Below are 21,683 nucleotides of genomic sequence, written 5' to 3' on the forward strand. Positions count from 1 at the left end.
CAGAATAATACAAAGTTGTGTGAACGTGCTTTGGGATTAAAGCATGACAGCCTGTTCGTACCTGGAATTTCAATACATCTCCCCATGTCTCAAGCGAGCAGACCTCTCTTCTCTTCTCTTCTTTATGAGCAAATAAATGCATACTTTACATCACTGGGACGAGATAGAAAGGACTTCAAGTACAGTGGCTTGCAAAAGTATTCACCCCCCTTGAACTTTTCCCCATTTTGTTACATTTTAACCACAAATGTAAATGTATTTTATTGGGATTGTATGTGTTAGACCAACACAGAGTGGTGCATAATTGTGAAGTGGAAGGACATTGATACATGGTTTTAATTGAAAAAATAAATAAATAAATAGAAAAGTATGGTGTGCAAAAGTAATAAGCCTCCCTGATTCAATACTTTGTTGAACCACCTTTAGCTGCAATGACAGCTGCGAGTCTTTTGGGGTAAGTCTCTACCAGTGATGCACATATAGAGACTGAAATATTTGCCCATTCCTCCTTGCAAAATAGCTCAAACTTAGTCTGATTGGATGGAGAGTGTCTGTGAACAGCAATTTTCAAGTCTTGCCAGAGATTCTCCGGTTGATTTAGGTTTGGACTTTGACTGGGCCATTCTAGCACATGAATATGCTTTGATCTAAACCATTGCATTGTAGCTCTGGCTGTATGTTTAGGCTCATTGTCCTGCTGGAAGGTGAACCTCCGCCCCAGTCTCAAGTCTTTTGCAGACTCTAACAGGTTTTCTTCCAAGATTGTCCTGTATCTGGCTCCATCCATCTTACCATCAACTCAGACCAGCTTCCCTGTCCCTGCTGAAATAAAGCATCCCCACAGCATGATGCTGCGATGGTGTGTTCAGGGTGATGTGCAGTGATAGTTTTCTGCCACACATCGCGTTTTGCATTTAGGCCAAAAACATCAATTTTGGTCTCATCTTTATATCGGGTTCGCAACGGGTAGCCTCTGTGACCTGCCGCTCTGCCAACAGGTTATGGGGCCCAGGTAAACCCAAAGACAGTTTTGCAGCGTGTTTCCACTGGTGTACCGGTGACGATTAGTTAGCACCATGAGAGGACAGGCTTCGGATAAGAGTAGCCGCCTCAGTAGCCGCTGGTCGCGGCTCCTGTTTGATGGAGACGAAACTAATTACGAGTTATGGGAGGCGAAATTTTTGGGCCACCTTCGTTTGCAAGGGTTAAAGGACACAATTTTAACTGAGCCCACCACTGAAGAAGCAGAAGAGCTGCTAGACGACGCGGGAAAGAATGCCGAAGCCTATGCGGAACTCATTCAGTTTCTGGACGATAAAAGTTTGTCGCTGGTGATGCGGGAGGCTGCCGATGACGGGCAGGGAGCCCTACAGATTTTAAGAGACTACTATCAAGGTAAAGGAAAGCCACACATCATAAGCCTCTATACAGAACTGACTTCACTTCAGAAGTCAGATAGTGAAAGTGTGACTGAGTACGTGATCCGGGCAGAGACCGCCATCACAGCGCTAAGGAATGCTGATGAGACATTAAGTGACGGCTTATTGGTAGCGATGGTGCTGAAAGGTTTGCCGGAGTCCTTCAAACCATTCACAATCTATGTCACACAGCGTGATGAGACGATATCTTTTGCTGAGTTTAAAACAAAACTTCGCAGTTACGAGGGCACAGAGAAAATGCGCGCTGCAGGAGCAGATGACAACGTAATGCAGGTGCGGCAGCAGAGAGAAAGACCCGCCGGTGCAGGTGACCGGGGAGCTGAGAGGGCCGCAGCGGAGGTTGTGTGCTTCAAATGTGGCTGAAGGGACACCTGGCCAGAGCCTGCCAGCACAGACTATGGTGCAGTCACTGCAAGAGTCCCACACATTTGGACACCACCTGCAGACGGAAACAGCGGTGGGGCCGGGACAACGCACGCAAGGTCTCCGGGGAGACAGATGAGCAGGACAAGGAGTATGCCTTCCGAGTGAGCGAGGGAGCAGCAGATGTCGACGTGAGGGGCCTGATGGTTAACTGCGGGGCAACCGCGCACATCGTCACAGACCTTGCAAAGTTTAAGAGGTTTGATGACAGGTTCCAGGCCAAGTCACACTGCGTGGAGCTGGCGGACGGTACGCGATGCAGGGGCGTTGCAGAGCGCCGAGGTGATGCAGAAGTGTGTCTGATCGACAGCAAAGGAAGACACCTGAACACAACGCTGAGGCAGGCGCTGTATATTCCATCCTACCCTCAAGACATTTTATCTGTGAAAGCGGCAACTGTGGGGCGACCGTGGTCTTCAAAAGAGGCAAGGACGCGCTGATCCACCAAATTCCACATTCACGTACATGATAGACTATATTATTTGCATACAGTAATTAATAATGATGATGATGATGACGGTGATTGTGATGACCAATGCAAGGGATGTCAAGATATGCAGACGTGGCATGAGATAATGGGGCACTGTAATTACAATGACATTCAGAAGGTACAAGATGTTGTTGATGGTATGAAAATTAAGGGTTCAACAAACAAACCTCCACATTGTAAAGTGTGCACTCAGGGGAGGTTTTACCAGACCAGAAACAGAGATCCTGATGTGAGGGCCGAAACCCCTCTAGAGCTAGTGCACACAGACTTGGCAGGACCAATCCACCCAGAGTCTAGAGATGGGTACAGATATGCACTTTCATTTACTGATGATTTTTCCAGTACAGTGTTCGTGTATTTCTTAAAGAATAAAAGTGACACAGTACTAGCTACAGAGAAGTTTCTGGCTGATACAGCCCCATATGGCAAGATGAAATGCTTCAGATCCGATAATGGTACTGAATTTACAGGAAGAAGTTACCAGACTCTGCTCATTAAAAATGCAATCAGACATCAAACATCAGCACCTTAATCTCCTCACCAAAATGGGACTGCTGAGCGCAATTGGCGCACACTTTGACATGGCAAGATGCATGCTAATCGAAAGTGGTTTGCCAAAACAACTGTGGACTTATGCAGTCCAGACTGCTGCTGTGGTTAGGAATAGGTGTTTCAATAAACGCACAGGGCAGACACCAATCCAGATGTTGACAGGAGGACGGCCCAACTTGTCTAAAATGCAGAGGTTCGGATCAGAGTGTTTTGCTTATGAACAAGACAAGAGAAAACCTGATCCAAGATGTGAAAAATGTGTTTTTATCGGATATGCCAAAAACAGTCCTGCATATATTGTCTGTTTTCCTGTCAGTAAGAAGGTGCAGAAGCACAGATTGGTGAAGTTTGTGGCTAAATCAGGTGTAGAACAACAGACACAGACTACATTTACACCTGAGGATGATGACTTCATACGGCAGAGATCAAGAAGTCCACATCATGTTGCACTAGGACAAAAACCTGAAGTAAGCCACCACCAACCACAGACAGTTGACGTCAAGTGTGAGCCTGATTCTAGCCGTTACCCTTCTAGAGAGAGGAGAAGGCCAGACAGATACACAGATTGTCGTGTGTCAAAATATGTGTGTGAGGAGGAGACTGATCTAGCCCAGAGTAACATAGATTATTGTTATCGAGTGATATGTAACATACCTGTGTCGTTTACAGAAGCTGTAGCCTCAGATAAATCGGGAGAGTGGGTCAAAGCAATGGATGAGGAAATGCATTCACTAAAGGAGAACAACACATTTACCCTGACCAACTTGCCTGAGGGTAAGAAAGCAGTGGGGGTTAGATGGGTGTATGCTATTAAATCCAATGTTGACGGATCTGAGAAATAGGAGGCCCGATATGTTGCTAAAGGGTACAGTCAGAAGATTGGTGTGGATTATGGGGAGACATTTTCCCCCATAGCTAACATGACTAGTGTCAGAGTTTTGATGCAGAAGGCAGCGCAGGAAAATTTGATCTTGCACCAAATGGATGTGAAGACTGCCTATTTAAATGCACCCATAGACTGTGAGATCTACATGGAACAGCCAGAAGGGTACGAGGTGAGATCTCACCCAGACAGAAAGTTGGTGTGCAAGCTACAGAGGTCATTATATGGGCTCAAACAATCGGGGAGAAATTGGAATAAGTTGTTACTAGGGCTGTCAGGCGATTAAAAAAATTAATCTAATTAATTACAGGATTTGTAATTAATTAATCTAATTAATCGCATTTTAATCTCATATCTGCTAAAGGTACCCAAATAAAGAATTCGAATTCTAGGACATTACAACATTTTATTGCATGACTAACCAATTGAATACACTAAGAAGAGAAGATTTGACATCCACATTTTTATTGGTGAAATGCGTTTCATAAATGAAATTTAAAAGAAAATGGTCAAGCACATCCCAGCAAACCAATTAGGCCAGGTGCATTATTCGAAAATGCAATACAAATAAACTTAAATAGATAAAATTCAGAAATAAAATAAGGCTGAGTCTCAAATAGGCACTTAAGCAGACTCTCAATCCCGACGTGTTTAGCGTTTGAATGATAAATCCAGCTGGAGCAGCTTCGGTGATAGGAGAATTCTTTTTTACAAAAGCTACAAATCACCGTGTTCTTGTTGATAGTCCCGTCTTCATTCTTTTCATAAATAAACTTGCCGTTCAAAGGCCCTAGCAACGATGTGCTGGCCTCGCTCCCCTGAGTCGCGTCCAGGGTGTCTGTTGTCACCCTGCTTTGATTAGCGACGCAGGCGGGAAGTGACGAACGCGTCTGGACAAGTTCCTCGGTGCTACCGTGACGTGCCACTGCCAAGTAGCCTACAGGTCATCCGAATCTCAAAATAAATTGCATTAATTTTTATAACGCGTTACTTTGCAGTGTAATTAATTAATCTAATTAACCCGTTAAACGGACAGCCCTAGTTGTTACATGAGTATCTGACACAAAACAAGTTTCTACAAAAACAAGCTGACCACTGTGTTTACACACAAGAAAGAGAACATGAGAAGGTGATCATGGTAATTTGGGTCGATGACTTAATAATTGCAGCAAATGATGAAAATGCTATGAAGGTTACAAAGGACATGCTTACAGCAAGGTTTAAAATGAAGGACCTGAGCAAACTAAGACATTTTCTTGGTATTGATTTTGAACAAAGCAACAACTGTGTAACAATGTCACAAGCAAAGTATGTTGGAAAAATCCTGGAAAGGTTCAACATGCAGGATTGTAAACCTAGATCAACACCTTGTGAACAAAAACTGAACTACACAGATGATGCTGCATTGATGAGTGATGTTTCAAGATACAGAGAGGCAGTGGGTAGTCTGATTTATTTGACTGTCTGTACAAGACCTGATTTGAGTTTTATTGTGAGTAAACTGTCACAGTACTTTAATGAACCCACTGATCAGCATTTTGGTACAGTTAAACACGTACTGAGGTATCCTAGAGGCACAAGTGACAAGAAGTTGTGCTATAGGAAGTGTGATAAGAACCTGGGTATATGAGCCTACAGTGATGCAAATTGGGCTGGTGATGTAAATGATCGATGTAGTACTACTGGGTATTGTGTAACCCTAGCCCAGGGTGGCACTTTAGTGTCATGGAAGGCCAAAAAGCAGCCCACTGTAGCACTGTCAACTTGTGAGGCAGAGTATATTGCTCTGGCTGCAACCATCCAAGAGTGTCTGTACCTCACACAGCTTTAAGATGGCATTGATAAACATGTTTGTGCTACCTATAGTGTATGAGGATAAGGCACAATTGCTTTAGCTAAGAATCCTGTCAGTAGGCAGAGATGTAAACATGTGGACATAAAGTACCACTTCATACGGTCCACTGTGACCGATGGGAAGGTATTATTGGAATATTGTCCAACTGACCAGATGGTGGCAGACCTAATGACCAAACCTGCAACAAAGTTTAAGTTGATTAAATTTGTTAAATTTATGTTTGGGGATAACTGAAAGAAAACCCTGGAAAATGATATTTTCTGACTGTATGTAAATGTAATGTGTGTTTTTTTTTTTTTTGTAAAAATGTGAGAGCAAGTGGAATGGTGCTCTGAATTTTTGATTGTTTATTTGAGGATGGGCAAAATATAATTTGTGCTTTAATTTGAGCCACCTGCGTGTGGCCGTGTTTAATAAAAAGGCCTTACTGCATGCAGCTGAGCGGAGTTGCAGTGTTGAGTGCCACGAGAAGCAACAGAGCGTCTCTCTCGTCTACTTCTTTTCTTCCAAGTTCGGTGCTTTATATCGGGTTCGCACAGGTAGCCTCTGTGACCTGCCGCTCTGCCAACAAGGTGACTTCTGAAGGCAACTGGTTGCGCTGGATTTTATTTAAGGGTATCAGAGTAAAGGGGGAGGAAACTGAACTGAATTGGGGATATTGTGGCTACATCTGTGCTGAGATCAGTTGAATAGAAAATGTGTGTTTACGAACATCTGCTGCCAAAACTGGCACGTTCATGTAAACCGTTGTGACTTGTGTGTAAATTATCTCAAACTTGCTCTCTGTCTTACAGGAATCATGTCTGCCACAGGGAACGGCTACGTCATTTTTATGACCATCAAACGCAAGACCAAGTTGAAGCCTCCTGAGCTCATGACTGTTAATCTCGCCATCTTCGACTTTGGCATATCAGGTACGACACTGTGTGTAGAGTTACTGCAGACGACCAATGTGGCTCACTGATTGTACACTGTTACACAAAAACATAACCAATCTTAATTAAGGTCCCATGAGGCAAACTGGAAGGGACGGGGCTTCGAGAACTGGTGAGCCAGGGGCAACTAATGTGTCCAATAAAACGGATTCCTCTGGGCTGTATATCCCAACATATGAAACATGTCGTTTCTTCAGAGGGCAACATTAAGGAGTTCAACTTGGTTTTGAGGTTCAGAGTGGATGATTTTAATCGCATTATTGATGCGTCTTCACAGAGAATGAAATGTTTTGGCTGTGGAATGGAGGGTCACCTCATTCCCACCTGTCAACAGAAACAAATGAGACACATAGTGGTGAGACTTCAGCACCAGGTCCAGAACAAGAAGACAGACGCAGTTCACAGCATGAAAATGAGTGCACAACAGACTCAATCTGATGGTTCACGGGCTGGTGGTTCAGGCGCTGTTGGTCCAGTTTTTGATGGTCGTGGTGCTGATGATCTGGGGTCTCTTGATTCGGGTGCGGCTGGTCTGGACTCTACTGGTTTCGGTGCTGTTGTGGAGGTTATTGATCAGTCACACACTGACTGCATTAACAGAGACACAGTCGACACACAGACCGAAACAAAGGAGGCAGAATGTTCTCTGGAGGAGGAAGGTGAGATGTTGGTCGATGAAGACTCCTTTAACGACAGTAAGAAGAGGAAGGCGAACAGTCTTCTGGTAAAGTGAAGAAAGCTTCTCTTCAGAGTGAGTGCCTGCAGACAGGTGAGAGTGAAGATGATGAGGAGGGTGACATGGAGTCTGTAGCTTCCTCACAGATGTGGGCTCACGAGAGCAGGGGTTACACTTTAATGAGAATCAAGAACTTCCTGCAGAACACTTAGGGAGCCAGAAATGTTAAAGTTGAGGAGGTGTTCCCTGATTTACAGCTCTTCTTTGATCCAGTGAAGGCTTTTCGTGTAGTTCTGGGGGAGAAAGCTTTCACTGAGTGTGTCAGTGAAAGCACTTAACAACTTACCGTCTGAAGAAACTGGTTCAAATGGTCAAAAAGCAGTTGAATGATGAATAATAAGCCTTATAGACTTTTTTGGTTTCTGTTCAACAACTTTTTTCCTATGCTATGTTGGACATAAGTATAGGCAGTTTGAATTTAAATGGAGCCGGGGGTGATGGGAAAATTCAGCTCTGTATGCTACTGCTGTAATATGTTTTGTCAAAGGTCATAACAAAAGAAAAAATGAGAAGAAAAGAAAAAAGTAAATTGCAAAAGACAAGAAAAGATCAGGATGAAGATTTTATCCTGTGGGTAATGGGGGCGGGACTTGATAAGCTTTGGCTTCTCCCGCTTTTCCCTTTCAGCCATGTGTGTTGTATTATTTGAACAATGATGAAATGTGATGTTTATGAATTGACATGCCCGAAATAAATAACATAAATAAAAAAAAAAAAAAAAAAAATGGCGTCTCTTTTCAAGCTGTGTTCTCTTAAAGAGCTGGATGTTTTTTTGGTACCAGAGACAAACAGTACTCCTGATCTCGAGACTGACTGGAGGAAAGAATGGACTGGTGAAACCTTTTTGAATTCACCAAACCAGTAACAGTTGTGGAGTTGGAATTCTTGTCTAGAAACTTTTTTCCTCAGTCTGTAGAATCTGAAGAAGTTATTAAAGAGCAGTGTGTGAAAATGTAAGGATGGTGTTTATTAATATTCATGCTCCGGTTATGGGAGGGGAGAGAGTAGTGTCTCTAGATGTAAATGAAGTAATTGAAAAATAACAATGAAGAATATGTACTTATTGGTGGAGATTCTAACTATACTGAGGACAGCAGGTTAGACAGGAACCCTGCAGAGCTTCACGCTGCCTCTCACACTCGTCTGCTTCACCTCATGCAGGCTCAGGAGTTGTGTGGTGTGTGGAGAGGCTTTCATAGACAATACACCTGGACACACGCTAGAGAGAAACTCACTGTCCATGGCCACGCTTGATCATTTTTTATTGTTTCAAACATAATTTTTAAGTATTTAAAAGTTGTGTTATCAGCCCTGTTGGCTTCTCTGATCACTCACTGGTGACAGCTTCTGTATAAAATGTGTAAAAAGGATGAAAACTTCACAGTCAACGTTTGTGTTTTTTTGGAAAAACCACCAAAGTACGGAATCTGATTTTGAACAGATTGGAAAGGTTTTAAATTAGGCAATTCTATCAACAGTATATTTGGAATGTCATAGAAACCTTGATAAATTCAGTGAAAGCTTTGGAGTCTGGCAGTACAGAGTGACGGTCTCACCGGAGGGCAGTCCTCATCTTACTGCCTAAGAAAGGTGACCTGCAGTTCATTCAAAAACTGGAGGCCTGTGTCACTGCTCTTCTCTGATTATAAGCTCCTCTCCAAGGTGTTGGCGACCAGGCTGAACAGAGTAATTGAACAAGTGATAAAGTGTGATCAGACCTACTGTGTTCCCGAGTGTGCTGTATCTGCCGAGGAATGACGGAGGAAGGGCCTCATCCACCTGAGCAGCAGGGGGGCTACCTTCCAATTCCAGTTTTTACAAATGTTTCTGTGTGGTCATGCTGATGAAGTTAGGAGGCCACTGGCTTGCACTATTTTGAATCAGTTAGGTTTCCTTGGACTGAACAGATCTTTGTTTCTGGTGGACTTTAAGCAGCCTAACATCATGGAATTTCCTTTCATATATTGTGAACTATTTAAGGTGTGTAGCTTTGAAGAAGAAGAGGCTGGGACACCACAGCTCAGTGTACTGGCTGCTCCAAGAACCAGCCATCTATGGGACCCGTTTCAGTGCAGTCTGTCAGTTTGGGTCGACTCTGCTCAGGCAGTCCTGTGTGTCTAATGTGGCGACTCTGGGACATGTAGTTCAGCTCGCAGGTGCAAATATGGACAATGCAGCTCCTCTTTCCTGCCGCTTACTGGTGAAATTGACTCGGGCTATCTCTCTATTGCTCAGTAAGTGGAGAGAAGCTGTCACAGTCAGTGACAGCAGTATTTTGATGCCTGTATTAAACCTGATGAGAATGATGTTTTCCCTTCGCTGAGCATTTCTCCAAATTCCAAAGACTTTTCAAGATTGTTCTTTTTCAAGATTCAAATAGAAAGTGAATGTATAAAACGTTTGTTAAAGTTTTGCAGAGAGACACATTGAATGGTCAAACTGACATTCCATGGAGAGCTCACTTAGGCCTTAGTGATGGTGTTGGGCCTGAACGGGGAACGCTGTATAAACCACCATGCTGACCTGCAGTGGAGGGTTCGACATGTTTTTCATTGTTTCATGGACTGTTGTCGACTGCTGCCACTGTTTACAATGTTTGAGCACATTTTCAGACTTTTTGGGGATTTTTTTTCTAAACACATGTTCATTCTGTGCTACAGGTACTCACAGAAAAATATAGACAAATGCCAGCTTTTCAACTTCACTCTGGGGAGGGCAAAGATGGCCGTGTATCTGAACAGAATAGAGAAAGCTGTGGACGATAATGCTGTTTTCATGTTTTGTAAAAACGTTAAAAGCCTGTTTGAAAATATATATTAATTATTACAGAATGATGGAAAATCTGGAAAAGTTTCTCTCTCTCTCTCTAAGTGCATGCGGGCAGTTTGGTGGTGGAGAGTGTGGGGAGTTTGGATGGTTTCTGTAATTTTTCTTCTTTTATTCACAGTGTGTTTTATTGTATGACTGGGTTGTAGTTGTTTCTGGTTGTTGTTAGTGCAGTTTGGCATGTGTTCCATGGTTGTTTTGGCTGATGGTGAACCGTGTATCTTGTTCCTGTCTCTGAAACATGGAGTAAGGGTGGTAACGCAGCCCAACACCACGGTGGAGCACGTGCTGTTGGCATTAGGAGAACAGGTGGGGCACCGAAACATCTCGTTTGCTTCACGTATGAATAAAAAGTGGTGGTTGTATTTATGAAGGAACATATCTCGCTGTTACTGGTGGCTCTGTGGCTCTGTGGATGAGACTGCTGATGGTAGCCAGTCTGCATCCAGGGCCGCTTGTGTTCACAGAACCGTGGTGCTGGTGGCTCTGTGTTTAAAGAAAATGCAGCGGGGGCGGTGGAGGCTGAACTCGTGATCGGTACAGGGCAGAGTGAAGATGTGCCGGGTTTTGCTGTAATCGAGGTCGAGCTGCTGCAGGTCAAACTGGACAGCTGGGCAGAGGAGCCGGTGATGGAGTCTGCCGGGTGTCATGATGATAATGAGGCTGACACGGGTTGTGAGTCTTAATCTGGTAGTGTTTCTGTAGCTGACAGTGTCTCAGAATGTAGACTTGTTTTATTATTGCTTTTTGGATGAAATATTTAGTAAATCTGTTAATGTCAAAGACTGTTTTCCTGATGCTGGAAAATTCATTAAATCAGTGACTACTCTTCAGAGGGTTGTTGGGTTCGATTTACTGGATGGCAAGAAACGTTATCGTCTCAGGAAACGTGTCACTGGTCTAAGGAAAGTGTTAAGGGTTAATGCTAAAGAAAATGAAACTTTCCAGATAAAAGTACCGTGATCATACAACACCGGGTGTTCTCTTTTCCACTGTCTTTTCCTGCCTCTCCTCTTTTTATATGCAGGGTCAAAGGATCATTCTTGAGACACTAATGGGTGCTGAGGTGGAGATGCACAAAGAAGAGCCTTAAAAACAGAAGTAATCAAACAGAAAAGACAAGATGTAGTTTTTCTACAAGAAACACACAGTGATAGATGAATGAAATCGACTGGGGTTTGTGTTGGGGAGGGCAGCATGTGGCCATGGGACAAATTGTGTAATGACTTCTTTGCAATCAGCAAGTTACATTCCGCTACATTAAGGACTAAGTTTGTTGAGGCTGGCATAATTGAACTGGGCCATCTCCCAAAAGCATCCATGGAAGCACTTGGTTGTATCACTGACATCAGATCCTCTGGAATGCTGAGGAGGATTGTGGATGAAGTCTGGCAGTCCCTGTCTGTGCCACTGAGAGTGATTGCTGTGAATCGTGCTCTGGTTGATAAATGGAACGATGAAAAGTAAGTTTTTCCCAGTCTGTTGTTTGGGAGTGGCAAGAGGAGAATTGAAGGCATCTTTCTCTGCAAACACCAGTGCTGGGCGATTTCAGCTGTTGTGGGAAGAGGCAGCTCTATCACAGTTATGTTGAACCTTCGCTGTCTAGCTGAAATCAAGGAGTCGGGGTAGAATTAGGTTTTTGCTTCAGGCTGTACCCCTAAAGGCAGGTGGAAGGTTCTATATAAAAGGCTGGCTAACCTCCAGTGGAGAATTATACATGGAGCAATAGCCAAGAACAGACACATAGCTTACCTGGACCCAAGCACTGGGGAGGGATGTCCATTCTGTGCACAAAGGGAAACACTAGAGCATTGAGTGGTTACTTGGCCTCGGTTAACTGGATTATTTAGAATACTGCAGGATTGGGTGGAGGCTTTGAGAGAGAAATCATCTGTCCCCTTGTTTGTTTTTGGGCCTAGATGCGTTGTTCAGAAAAAGATTGACTTTGGTTCTAATGAATTTCCCGTTTAGAGCTGCTATGCTAGCGATCTGGAAGACAGGGAAGAATCAGATGTTAAGTCAGGGTCGGACTGATGTATGGTCTGAAGAGTCTGGTGACAGCCTGCTAAAGATAGACCACATTTTCTATACCCTGACCAGCAATCTGGAATTTTCAGGGCTCTGCAGGGGACCAGACAGGCTTTATGTTCACTGAGGGAAGATGGTTCACTAGTCCTTACTTTTTAACCTGTTATAGCATGCGGGTGTGTGTGTGTGTGTGTGTGTGTGTGTGTGTGTGTGTGTGTGTAAAATGAACGATGGAATTATATTAATGAAGTTTATTGTCTTAAATTGTTTTTTTATTTCAGAATGTATTGTTGTTGTTTAGTGTCAGTTTACCAGTTGAAGTAGATGAGGATGGAACAGGACTTTTTCTCATAACATGATGTAAATAAATGTTGTTTTAAAAGTCTCTCTGTATCCCTCTCTTCTATCTCTCTATCTGCCTGTCTCTCTCAGTCTCTCTCTCTCTGTCTTGGATTAATTGAGGGGCGACTCACCAAACCCAACCTGTCTAAACTATGCAGTGTTGATAATACTCAGAACCACCATGACATTGATAATTTCCTAGAGGGGCAGATTCTTCATTTGAGCTACAGTATAGTGGCCGTACTTAATTGCCTCAATAATTGCCTTAATGGGCTCAGCTGTTTCAGAGCTATAATACCAGTGATGTGACCAACATCATGTGAGACTGATTTAATGAACATCCTCTGACATTCAGCTTCACCAAGTCTTTTTGCAATTTGCTGTGCTGCACCTGCACCTATTACAAACAATATTAGATGAATTAAGGATCTTCAGTTAAGGAGTTGTCAAGGATATCTGTTTATTTGTTCCCTCATTGATAGACTTTTTCATTTCATGTTCAATAAAACATTTTAAAATTGTACTCATTTATTTGGTGTCATTTCTGTGTGGTTTTCCCTTTTGCATTTACCCCTATTACTTCCACAGACTTATTTCTGTATATTCTTATTCTTATATTGTCATCTTGGTTGAGCATGCCAGTATGCTGACATTTGCATCAAACAGTGCAGTTGACCTTAGTTTTGGCGCCGTGCGTTCATAAAGGAAATGACAGGACAAAATGGACATTTTGTTATCATTATCTGATAGCACTCAGGAGATCACCCTAGCTAAAAGATACCATGATGGGAATATGAATGTCTTTGTCAAATTCCATTTTAATCCTTACAATAGTTTTGACATATTTGCCTACAAAATATGTGTCCACCTCATGGAGATCACCAATAGAATATACAGCAGTAGAATCTGCCATCTGGGGATCCTGTCTTAAAGTTTTCAGGGCAATCTAATTTCAGTAGTTGTCAAGTCTCTATAGACCAGCCAGATAACAGATTGACATTGCCATCCCTTGTGCCATGTTGTTTACACCATAGACTTGCAAGCAGCTAGCTTGAAGTCGAATTATGAAAGGGAAATACAGTATGAATGTTGTGTTAAATGAGGAGCACTTCATCCTAGAGAAGCATTTATACAGTATACTCTATACTTCAGACAAAATGCTGGATATTGTCATGGAAGCATGAGGACTACTTGTACACAACCTGTTCATGCAGGCTGTAGTCTAGAGGGCTTTATGTTGTATCATAACATAATTACACCCATAAGTTAACCAGTGGAGATGATGGAAATCATATGTTGCTGGCATATGCTATAATTTATGATGCACGTATGATGTGTTTTTTTTTGTTTTTTTTCCCGTGTGGTTTCTTTTATCCTCTGAGCAGGTAAGTTAACTGTTACATAGCAGTAACAACTTGCAGTAGACACTAGTAATTCAGCAGTTACTAGAGATACTTACTTACTACTTACTATACTAAAAGTATTTTTACAATAGATTAAGTCATCAAGAGTTTAAGACATGTGGGTGGACAAGGGAAGCAATTTGAGGATGTGACTTAGGGCCCCAGGAAATGTGGTTGACATTTTATTGACTTATCGACTAATCAATGAATTGTAAAAATAATTGGCAGATCAATCAATAATAATAATAATAATAATAATAATGATAATAATAATCTTCCTTAGATGATATCACAAAAATTCCTGATACTTTATGGAGACAACACACAGATTGGTTTGATTATGTTCCGCCTAAAACACACCCATGACTAATTCATACTCTAAATACAACCTCTTTGTGCCCAGATTATCCACTGTTTAACTAGCAAAATGGACATGGACACGCCCTAAACACACTACTGTGTTTAATAACAGGCCCTTAATAATGGATTTATTATAGGTCGTCTGAAAATGTGACTAAATCTGCTGGATCACTTAGATCAAATCTAACTTTGTCATTGCTGAGCAAGAAGCATAAATATGGGTTGTGAAAAGCTGCTTTCACAGTCAACCTATTGTTCTTCTGAAAAGTACTAATACGTTTTAGAAATGGCAATGTTGGTTGATAAGTTGATCCACTTTGGTCCAGACTGAAAACGTCTGAATAGCAGCAGTAAAGCAGTACCACAAGATGAACTGTATATTTATGAGTTGAAAGTCTGACATGAATTGGTTTAGTGATGATGGATACAGTTGGGGCTAGGGGCACTGACTTAAAACAGAGAGGAATGTATAGTTCAACATTTTTTATGATATGTATGTATGTATGTATGTATATATGTGACTCAGACTTAGTCTTGCCTGAAATTCTACAATGTTAAGCATATAGAAATGATTGAAAATTGCTGATCAAGACAAAAGCATCTGCCCCATAGAAGGGAATTTCTTTTCTCTTGAACATATGTGACAAAGGTTCATGTCACGTAAATACAAGTTAATCACAGAGGACTGGCCTGAGTGAAATGAAGAGGCAGAAACAAATATACATGTTAGGTAGTGCACTAACAATATTGGTGGGCTCCGATGTAAGGTGTGTTCTGTTAGTCATTAACTCCAGCAGCCATAACTCATTATGGAAAAATGAGGTTAGGGTGATGATGTAAGGTCATCATAATTTCATCATAACATTTCATGGTTGGGCTGGAGTCCTCTCTATATTATTACAGTTGAAAGTTGAGGTTGGTTAGGCATCATGATGTATAAACCCCAACTGTCAACCCGTACAACTAGTCAAGATCATCCATAAATTACCTGAAGTTAAAATATACACTTTATTGCCAACAGTATTTACTCACCTGCCTTGACTCCCATATGAATTTAAGTGACATCTCATTCTTAATCCATAGGGCTTAATATGACGTCGGTCCACCATTTGCAGCTATAACAGCTTCAACTCGTCTGGGAAGGCTTTCCAAAAGGTTTAGGAGTGGGTTTATGGGAATTTTTGACCATTCTTCCAGAATCGCATTTGTGAGGTCACACAATGATGTTGGATAGGAAGTTCTGGCTCTCAGTCTCTGCTCTTATTCATCCCAAAGGTGTTCTATTGGGTTGAGGTCAGGACTCTGTGCAGGCCAGTCAAGTTCATCCACACCAAACTCTCTCATCCATGTCTTTATGGACCTTGCTTTGTTCTCTGTTACACAGTCATGTTGGAACAGGAAAGGGCCATCCCCAAACTGTCCTTACAAGGTTGGGAGCATGGAATTGTCCAACATCTCTTGGTATGCTGAAGCATTCAGAGTTACTTTCACTGGAACTAAGGGGCCAAGCCCAGCTCCTTAAAAACAACCCCACACCATAATCCCCCTCAAACAAACTTTACACTTGGCACAATGCAGTCAGACAAGTACCGTTCTCCTGGCAACTGCCAAACCCAGACATGTCCATCAGATTGCCAGATGGAGAAGCACGATTCGTAACTCCAGGGAACGCGTCTCCACTGCTCTAGAGTCCAGTAGCAGCATGCTTTACACCACTGCATCCTACACTGGCTGATGTATGGCTTGGATGCAGCTGCTCGGCCATGGAAACCCGTTCCATGAAGCACTCTATGCACTGTTCTTGAGCTAATCTGAAGGCCTCATGAAGTTTGGAGGTCTGTAGCGATTGACTCTGCAGAAAGTGCAGTGCATCTGCTGACCCCACTTCGTCTTTTTACGTGGCCTACCACTTAGTAGCTGAGTTGCCGTCCTTCCCAATTGGTTCCACTTTGTTATAATACCACTGACAGCTGACTGTGGAATATATAGGAGCGAGAAATTTTCACGACTGGACTTGTTGCACAGGTGGCATCCTATCACAGTACCACGCTGGAATTCACTGAGCTCCTGAGAGCGACCCATTCTTTCACAAATGTTTGTAGAAACAGTCTGCATGCCTAGGTGCATGCTTTTATACACCTGTGGCCATGGAAGTGATTGGAACACCCGATTTCAATTATTTGGATGGTAGAGTGAATACTTTGGGCAATATAGTGTACATGGTGCACCAGAAAGCATTTTTTATGTTCGTGTGTAGGTATAAAGCATTGTAAATGCATTGTGATTCATTATGTCTGCCCCCATAATGCACTAAAGATGCTGTCATCACAGAAAGTGCTACCGACTATTTCTCAATTTAAAAAATTAGCTTAAGTACGTTGATGTTATGCAACTGAAATTGTGTAATTACTTATTTTTCACCTTGCATAAGACTTGATGTCATCCTCAGTACTTTAATCCTTACTAATCCACCCACGGTTTCACCTACTCTCTTATTAAGCCTTTTTGTTTGGCTTACAAGGACATGGTGTGTGCCTCCCCAACATCATGTAACAGACAATGTATTAGAAGAAACTAATCCCTTAGGGTGTACAAAAACTGTCTTATATCTTACCAACGCGGTTATTTACTATTTCGAGACAAAAACACTGCTAAGTGATAATGATAGCTATAGCCAAGAAGAACCTAATCATGTCCAGAAGTGCACAGAACAATCCAGAACAGACACTCTGCTGATCAAGAGAGACCACATACATTAACATTATGAATATAATCCATTATTGCAACGAGTTTTGCGCTGTTGGACCTAAAGATGATGAGGTTATCAGCTGATTGATTTGGTTGGCCTGTCCATCTAACACTTCAGTCTGGAGCAAGTCATTATGACCTCAATCAGCCAATTCAACGTGAAATGTAATGTGTTTTTGCAGACAAACACAAGTGTTAGCATTGCCCAGAAAATGCAAATGTATTCTCTGGGTTTTAGGACTCATTCCTGTGGCACTTTATCGATGTCATCATATATAATGTTATTTAGGAGCTAAGGTGCATTGTGGGAAATGCAAGTAGCAGGTGTTGAAAAGCAGTCCACTGGTCTAACATAGCCCTCCAATAACACTGGTGGACTTAGTATAGACAGTTCAAAAACTGATACCTCAGAGCCAGAGGTATCATCTTTTTTTATTACACATTTTCTTCTTCCTTTTCAAAACCTGTGGACTCTATTACCCACAATGCAACTCAGCCACTGAATGGCAACACTGGAGGTAATTTATCAGATTACTTGTAGCTTCCTCTAGAGCCCCAAACGGTTCTATACTACATTTAAACTATGCTGTACAGTAGTACACCCCTGTAAACTTGGTAAATTGGTGGAAATTGGGAAGAGGCCAACTGTGACAGGGTCTTTGCCGTTTTCTGCTGTGACTCAGAGTAGATGTGTAAATGTTATTAAGCCATTGACCATGTGAGCAACTGTTTGCAAGTGATTGTGCATGACCCTCTGGGTTTTCAGTGTTTCCAAGAAAATGTTTGGCCCATCCTGTCTCATGCAATCTGGCCTCAGGAGATTTTGATTTTTATCCCCATTATGTTGCCTGGGCTTGGCATGCCACATGGCTCTTTGCCTGTCTTGCTCTCCAGGAAAAGGGGCCAACATCTGAAATACACACACATTAATCAGGGAGTCACTGTGGTTTTCTAAAAGAAGGAGTATACTTGGGCTTTTTGTCCACCTCAACAACCCTTGTTGTGCGTGAAGAGTTAAGGGGTAAGCTACCATAGCATTCACACATTCATAGGAAAGAGTTGTACCTTTCAAGCAAGCTTCTCCGTAAGAATCACTGGTATTGCTTTGTGTTACTGTCAACATAATTGGTCCCTTTTCTCTCCTTTGTCTATTTCCTTTTATGCTTTTCAGTAATGAGGCACTTGTCACAAGCTGTCACGCGAACTATCTTATGGATTCCTGCCTTTAATCTTTTGAATCAGAGAGGAGAAAGGGGCTTTTGTCATCAGCTCTAAAGGACACTGTCTGGGATTTTGTTGTCTGCATTTTACTTAGTCACAAGGCGAGCGCAGCAAGTTTTGCTTTTGTGTGGCTGAGGCTCACAGCACTCATGTCTGTGTTACACATACACATTTGGATTTTGTAATCTGTGAAAACTTACAAAATATTGCTATATATTGAGATATCACTTCAAAATATATTTTTGTATTTATTGATCATTGTAATTTGTACTATGTTTGTTTTATCTATCTTTGCCTCATAATGAATAATAAAAAGAGGAAATTACATTGTTATGGTGAGGTTATGCTTTAGGACATACACACAAACACACACACACACACAAACACACACACACAGATGAGGTGAGTGAGTAAGGAAGATGACAGGTGAGGGAACAAGGGGAAAAACACACAGGAGAAACTGAGGTGTAAGAAGAGACACACACGGGCATAGTTTCAAAATAAAAGCAGAAATTAAACAATATTATACTTTTAACTCTCTCTTGTATGATTTTTAAAAAGCGAGGTGGTGAATTACTCTGGCATGTTCCAAAGGGTTCTTGATGGGATTGAGATCTGAGTGTTTGGGGGCCAGGTACGCACCTTGGACTATTTGTGTGTCTTGAGCCATCCATCCCTGAATGTTTTTTGTAGTGTTGATTTTCTTTTTCTTTTTTACTTTTATGTGGCATATGCACTATTTTGCATATAGCTTATACAAGTTTTTGCTGTCTTCTAAGGGCTGGTTATACTTCTAGAAATTACACAAATTTCAGCACCCGAACACTCCTGTGACGGTGATGTATTGGGAGTTGGGCAGTGCTTGGACTTGCAACAAGCAAGTAACAAGCAACATTGGTATTACAGCCAAAACAGCAAATATTATATTGATATGTTTCAACAACATTTTCGGAGCAAAACAGACAATTGACAGGACCTGATTCATATTTGATCAGCCCTATGTGTTTTATAGCTTGATTAGAGATCTTTTATTCTCCGTTCTCACAATACAGGAGACAATATAGTGTAGAATTCTCTGGATGGCACATTTTCTTCATCTGGGGGATGTTGATGGCTTCTTGTTGAGCCCTGCTTATTTTTCATACCAACATTGTTGTGATGCAAAGCTGGCTTACTGGCTGCAAAATGCCTATACGTAGCAAAAGAAATGTCAAATGTGCGTGTAATCTAGGGTGGAAAAATGGTTGTGGAGGTTCTGAGATCCTGAAAACATGCATCCACAAAGCTGTTAGTTAACTAGTTCAGTAGTCAATTTTAAGGTCATAATAGATATTAGTAGTGTTATGAATTCTAATTGATTTTCCTTTTTTTCTGTCCAATGTGACCCAGTGGCCACTTTCATGTAGCTGATGTTAAATGATTGCTGACCTTTTTTGAAATGTTAGTTTTCAGAGATACCTGAACTTAAGAATTTGACACTGATTTTTTCCTTTTCATTCTGTTGTCTTTTTATCCTCCTCCTCCTCTCCACCCTCGCAGTGACAGGAAAGCCCTTTTTCGTTGTATCGAGTTTCTCCCACCGCTGGTTGTTCGGCTGGGAGGGTTGCCGTTTCTATGGCTGGGCTGGCTTCTTTTTTGGCTGCGGGAGCCTCATCACGATGACCGTGGTCAGTCTGGACCGGTACCTCAAGATCTGCCATATTAGATATGGTAAGTCAGGAGCTCCTTTAACAATGTCACTTAAACTCCATACAGTCATTAGTTTTTCACCTATAAAGACAAATTAGGCCACTAACTGTGGAGTGAATTTTGATTTGAGCAAAAATCTGTAACTTTCCACGATGCAGACCAAGACCCATTCCTAGAATGGTATATACTTCTATGTATTTGAGAAGGTAAGATTTAAGTCTATTGTCTCGCTCACCACTAGTCTATCATTCTTCATTCCTAGGCACATGGCTAAAGCGCCACCACGCCTTCCTGTGCCTGGCCTTTGTGTGGGTGTATGCCGCTTTCTGGGCCACCATGCCTCTGGTCGGCTGGGGGAGCTACGCTCCGGAGCCCTTTGGCACCTCCTGCACATTGGACTGGTGGCTGGCACAGGCTTCTATCTCCGGCCAGACCTTCGTCATGGCCATCCTGTTCTTCTGTCTGGTCCTCCCCACAGGCATCATTGTCTTTTCCTATGTCATGATCATCTTCAAGGTCAAGTCGTCTGCAAAGGAGATTTCCCACTTCGATGCGCGGATCAGAAACAGCCACAACCTTGAGATGAAACTCACAAAGGTGAGTGAGAGGTGGGAGAGAAACAGTATATCTGATAGAGAAAGGGAGCAGAGAAAAGTCATTTTAGTCATGCTCAGAGAGGAACCATGTTAAAGACCGTGTAAAGCAGAAATACATTTTTGTTATGAGTTTGTTACACCACAGAAACATGTGTCATTGACCACTGAGCCAAATTTGAAAGATTAAAAAAATTGCCAAGTATATAAAATTAGGTCTCAAAATGATGGAAAAACAAGCACTTCTCTCTGCTGTGAAACGCTGGGAGCGTGTCAGCTAGAGGTGCTGGAGCCACGCCCACGCGCGGGAGGGGATCCTCCTCTGTGTACTGTACAAGGACGTAACCTACAGTAACAATGGAAGCTAGCAGTGTCATCGGACGGACCCAGCCCGACCTGTTTGAACCATCAGAGCCAGAAACTGACCCTGAGTCAGACACTGATAGTGCTCAGCCTCGATCCTCACAGTCCATGTTTTACATTACACACAAACGTAAAACCCCAGTCTACATATAATTCCTTGTCATAGCTATATTGGTGCACATAAAATATTACCTGAAGATTATCATTGTGCTGTCAGATGGACTCCGCTCAGAAAATGAGGCCAAATCATGTCATGATTAAATGCATTAACATTTGCTAACATTACATGGGCATGACAGGATGCACGATGTAAAATCACTTTCAGGATTTGCACCTTCAGCAAAATGCATTGGCCAAATTTACAATATTTATAACATACATAAGCACACACTTACACTCAGAGCTTAGATCTGGCCCAAAGAAAATCAAGCCCGACCCGACCCGAGCCGAGCCACTAATCAGATTAAAGTTACTTATTCAAATCACTGTGCGTTACCATTATTTTTGTCATTTTCCTTAGTAAAAATATATATTTTTGCTTTCTTCTTGCGTCTCAGGGAGTGACGTCACGTGCGCGAGAAGTCACGTTTTCAGCACAAGGACACTCACTCACGTGTAAAACCTCGCAGCAGCACAAACAACATGGAGGGAGGAGAGAGATGCGCCTTTTATTGCTGGAAATACAGTCATTATTTTGAGTTATAAAAAAAAAAACACAAAAAAAACACACACACACACAAATGCTTGATCAAGGGCCGGCACGACCCGGCCCGAGGATATTGACGGGAAACATCGGC

The 21,683-nt window shown here is 42.2% G+C and overlaps 1 protein-coding gene across 1 annotated transcript in view; it reads left to right on the forward strand.

Moving 5' to 3' along the window:
• The window catches only part of opn5 (opsin 5), a 76,589-nt gene that overhangs the window by 41,018 nt on the left and 13,888 nt on the right, over positions 1 to 21,683 (forward strand). The window contains exons 3-5 of the mRNA XM_030404516.1: positions 6,437 to 6,556; positions 19,781 to 19,951; positions 20,193 to 20,527. Coding sequence (XP_030260376.1) covers positions 6,437 to 6,556; positions 19,781 to 19,951; positions 20,193 to 20,527 — 626 coding nt within the window. The remainder of the gene's footprint in view (positions 1 to 6,436; positions 6,557 to 19,780; positions 19,952 to 20,192; positions 20,528 to 21,683) is intronic.

The sequence above is a fragment of the Sparus aurata genome, chromosome 22, assembly GCF_900880675.1.
Source record: "Sparus aurata chromosome 22, fSpaAur1.1, whole genome shotgun sequence".
Classification (NCBI taxonomy): Eukaryota; Metazoa; Chordata; class Actinopteri; order Spariformes; family Sparidae; genus Sparus; species Sparus aurata.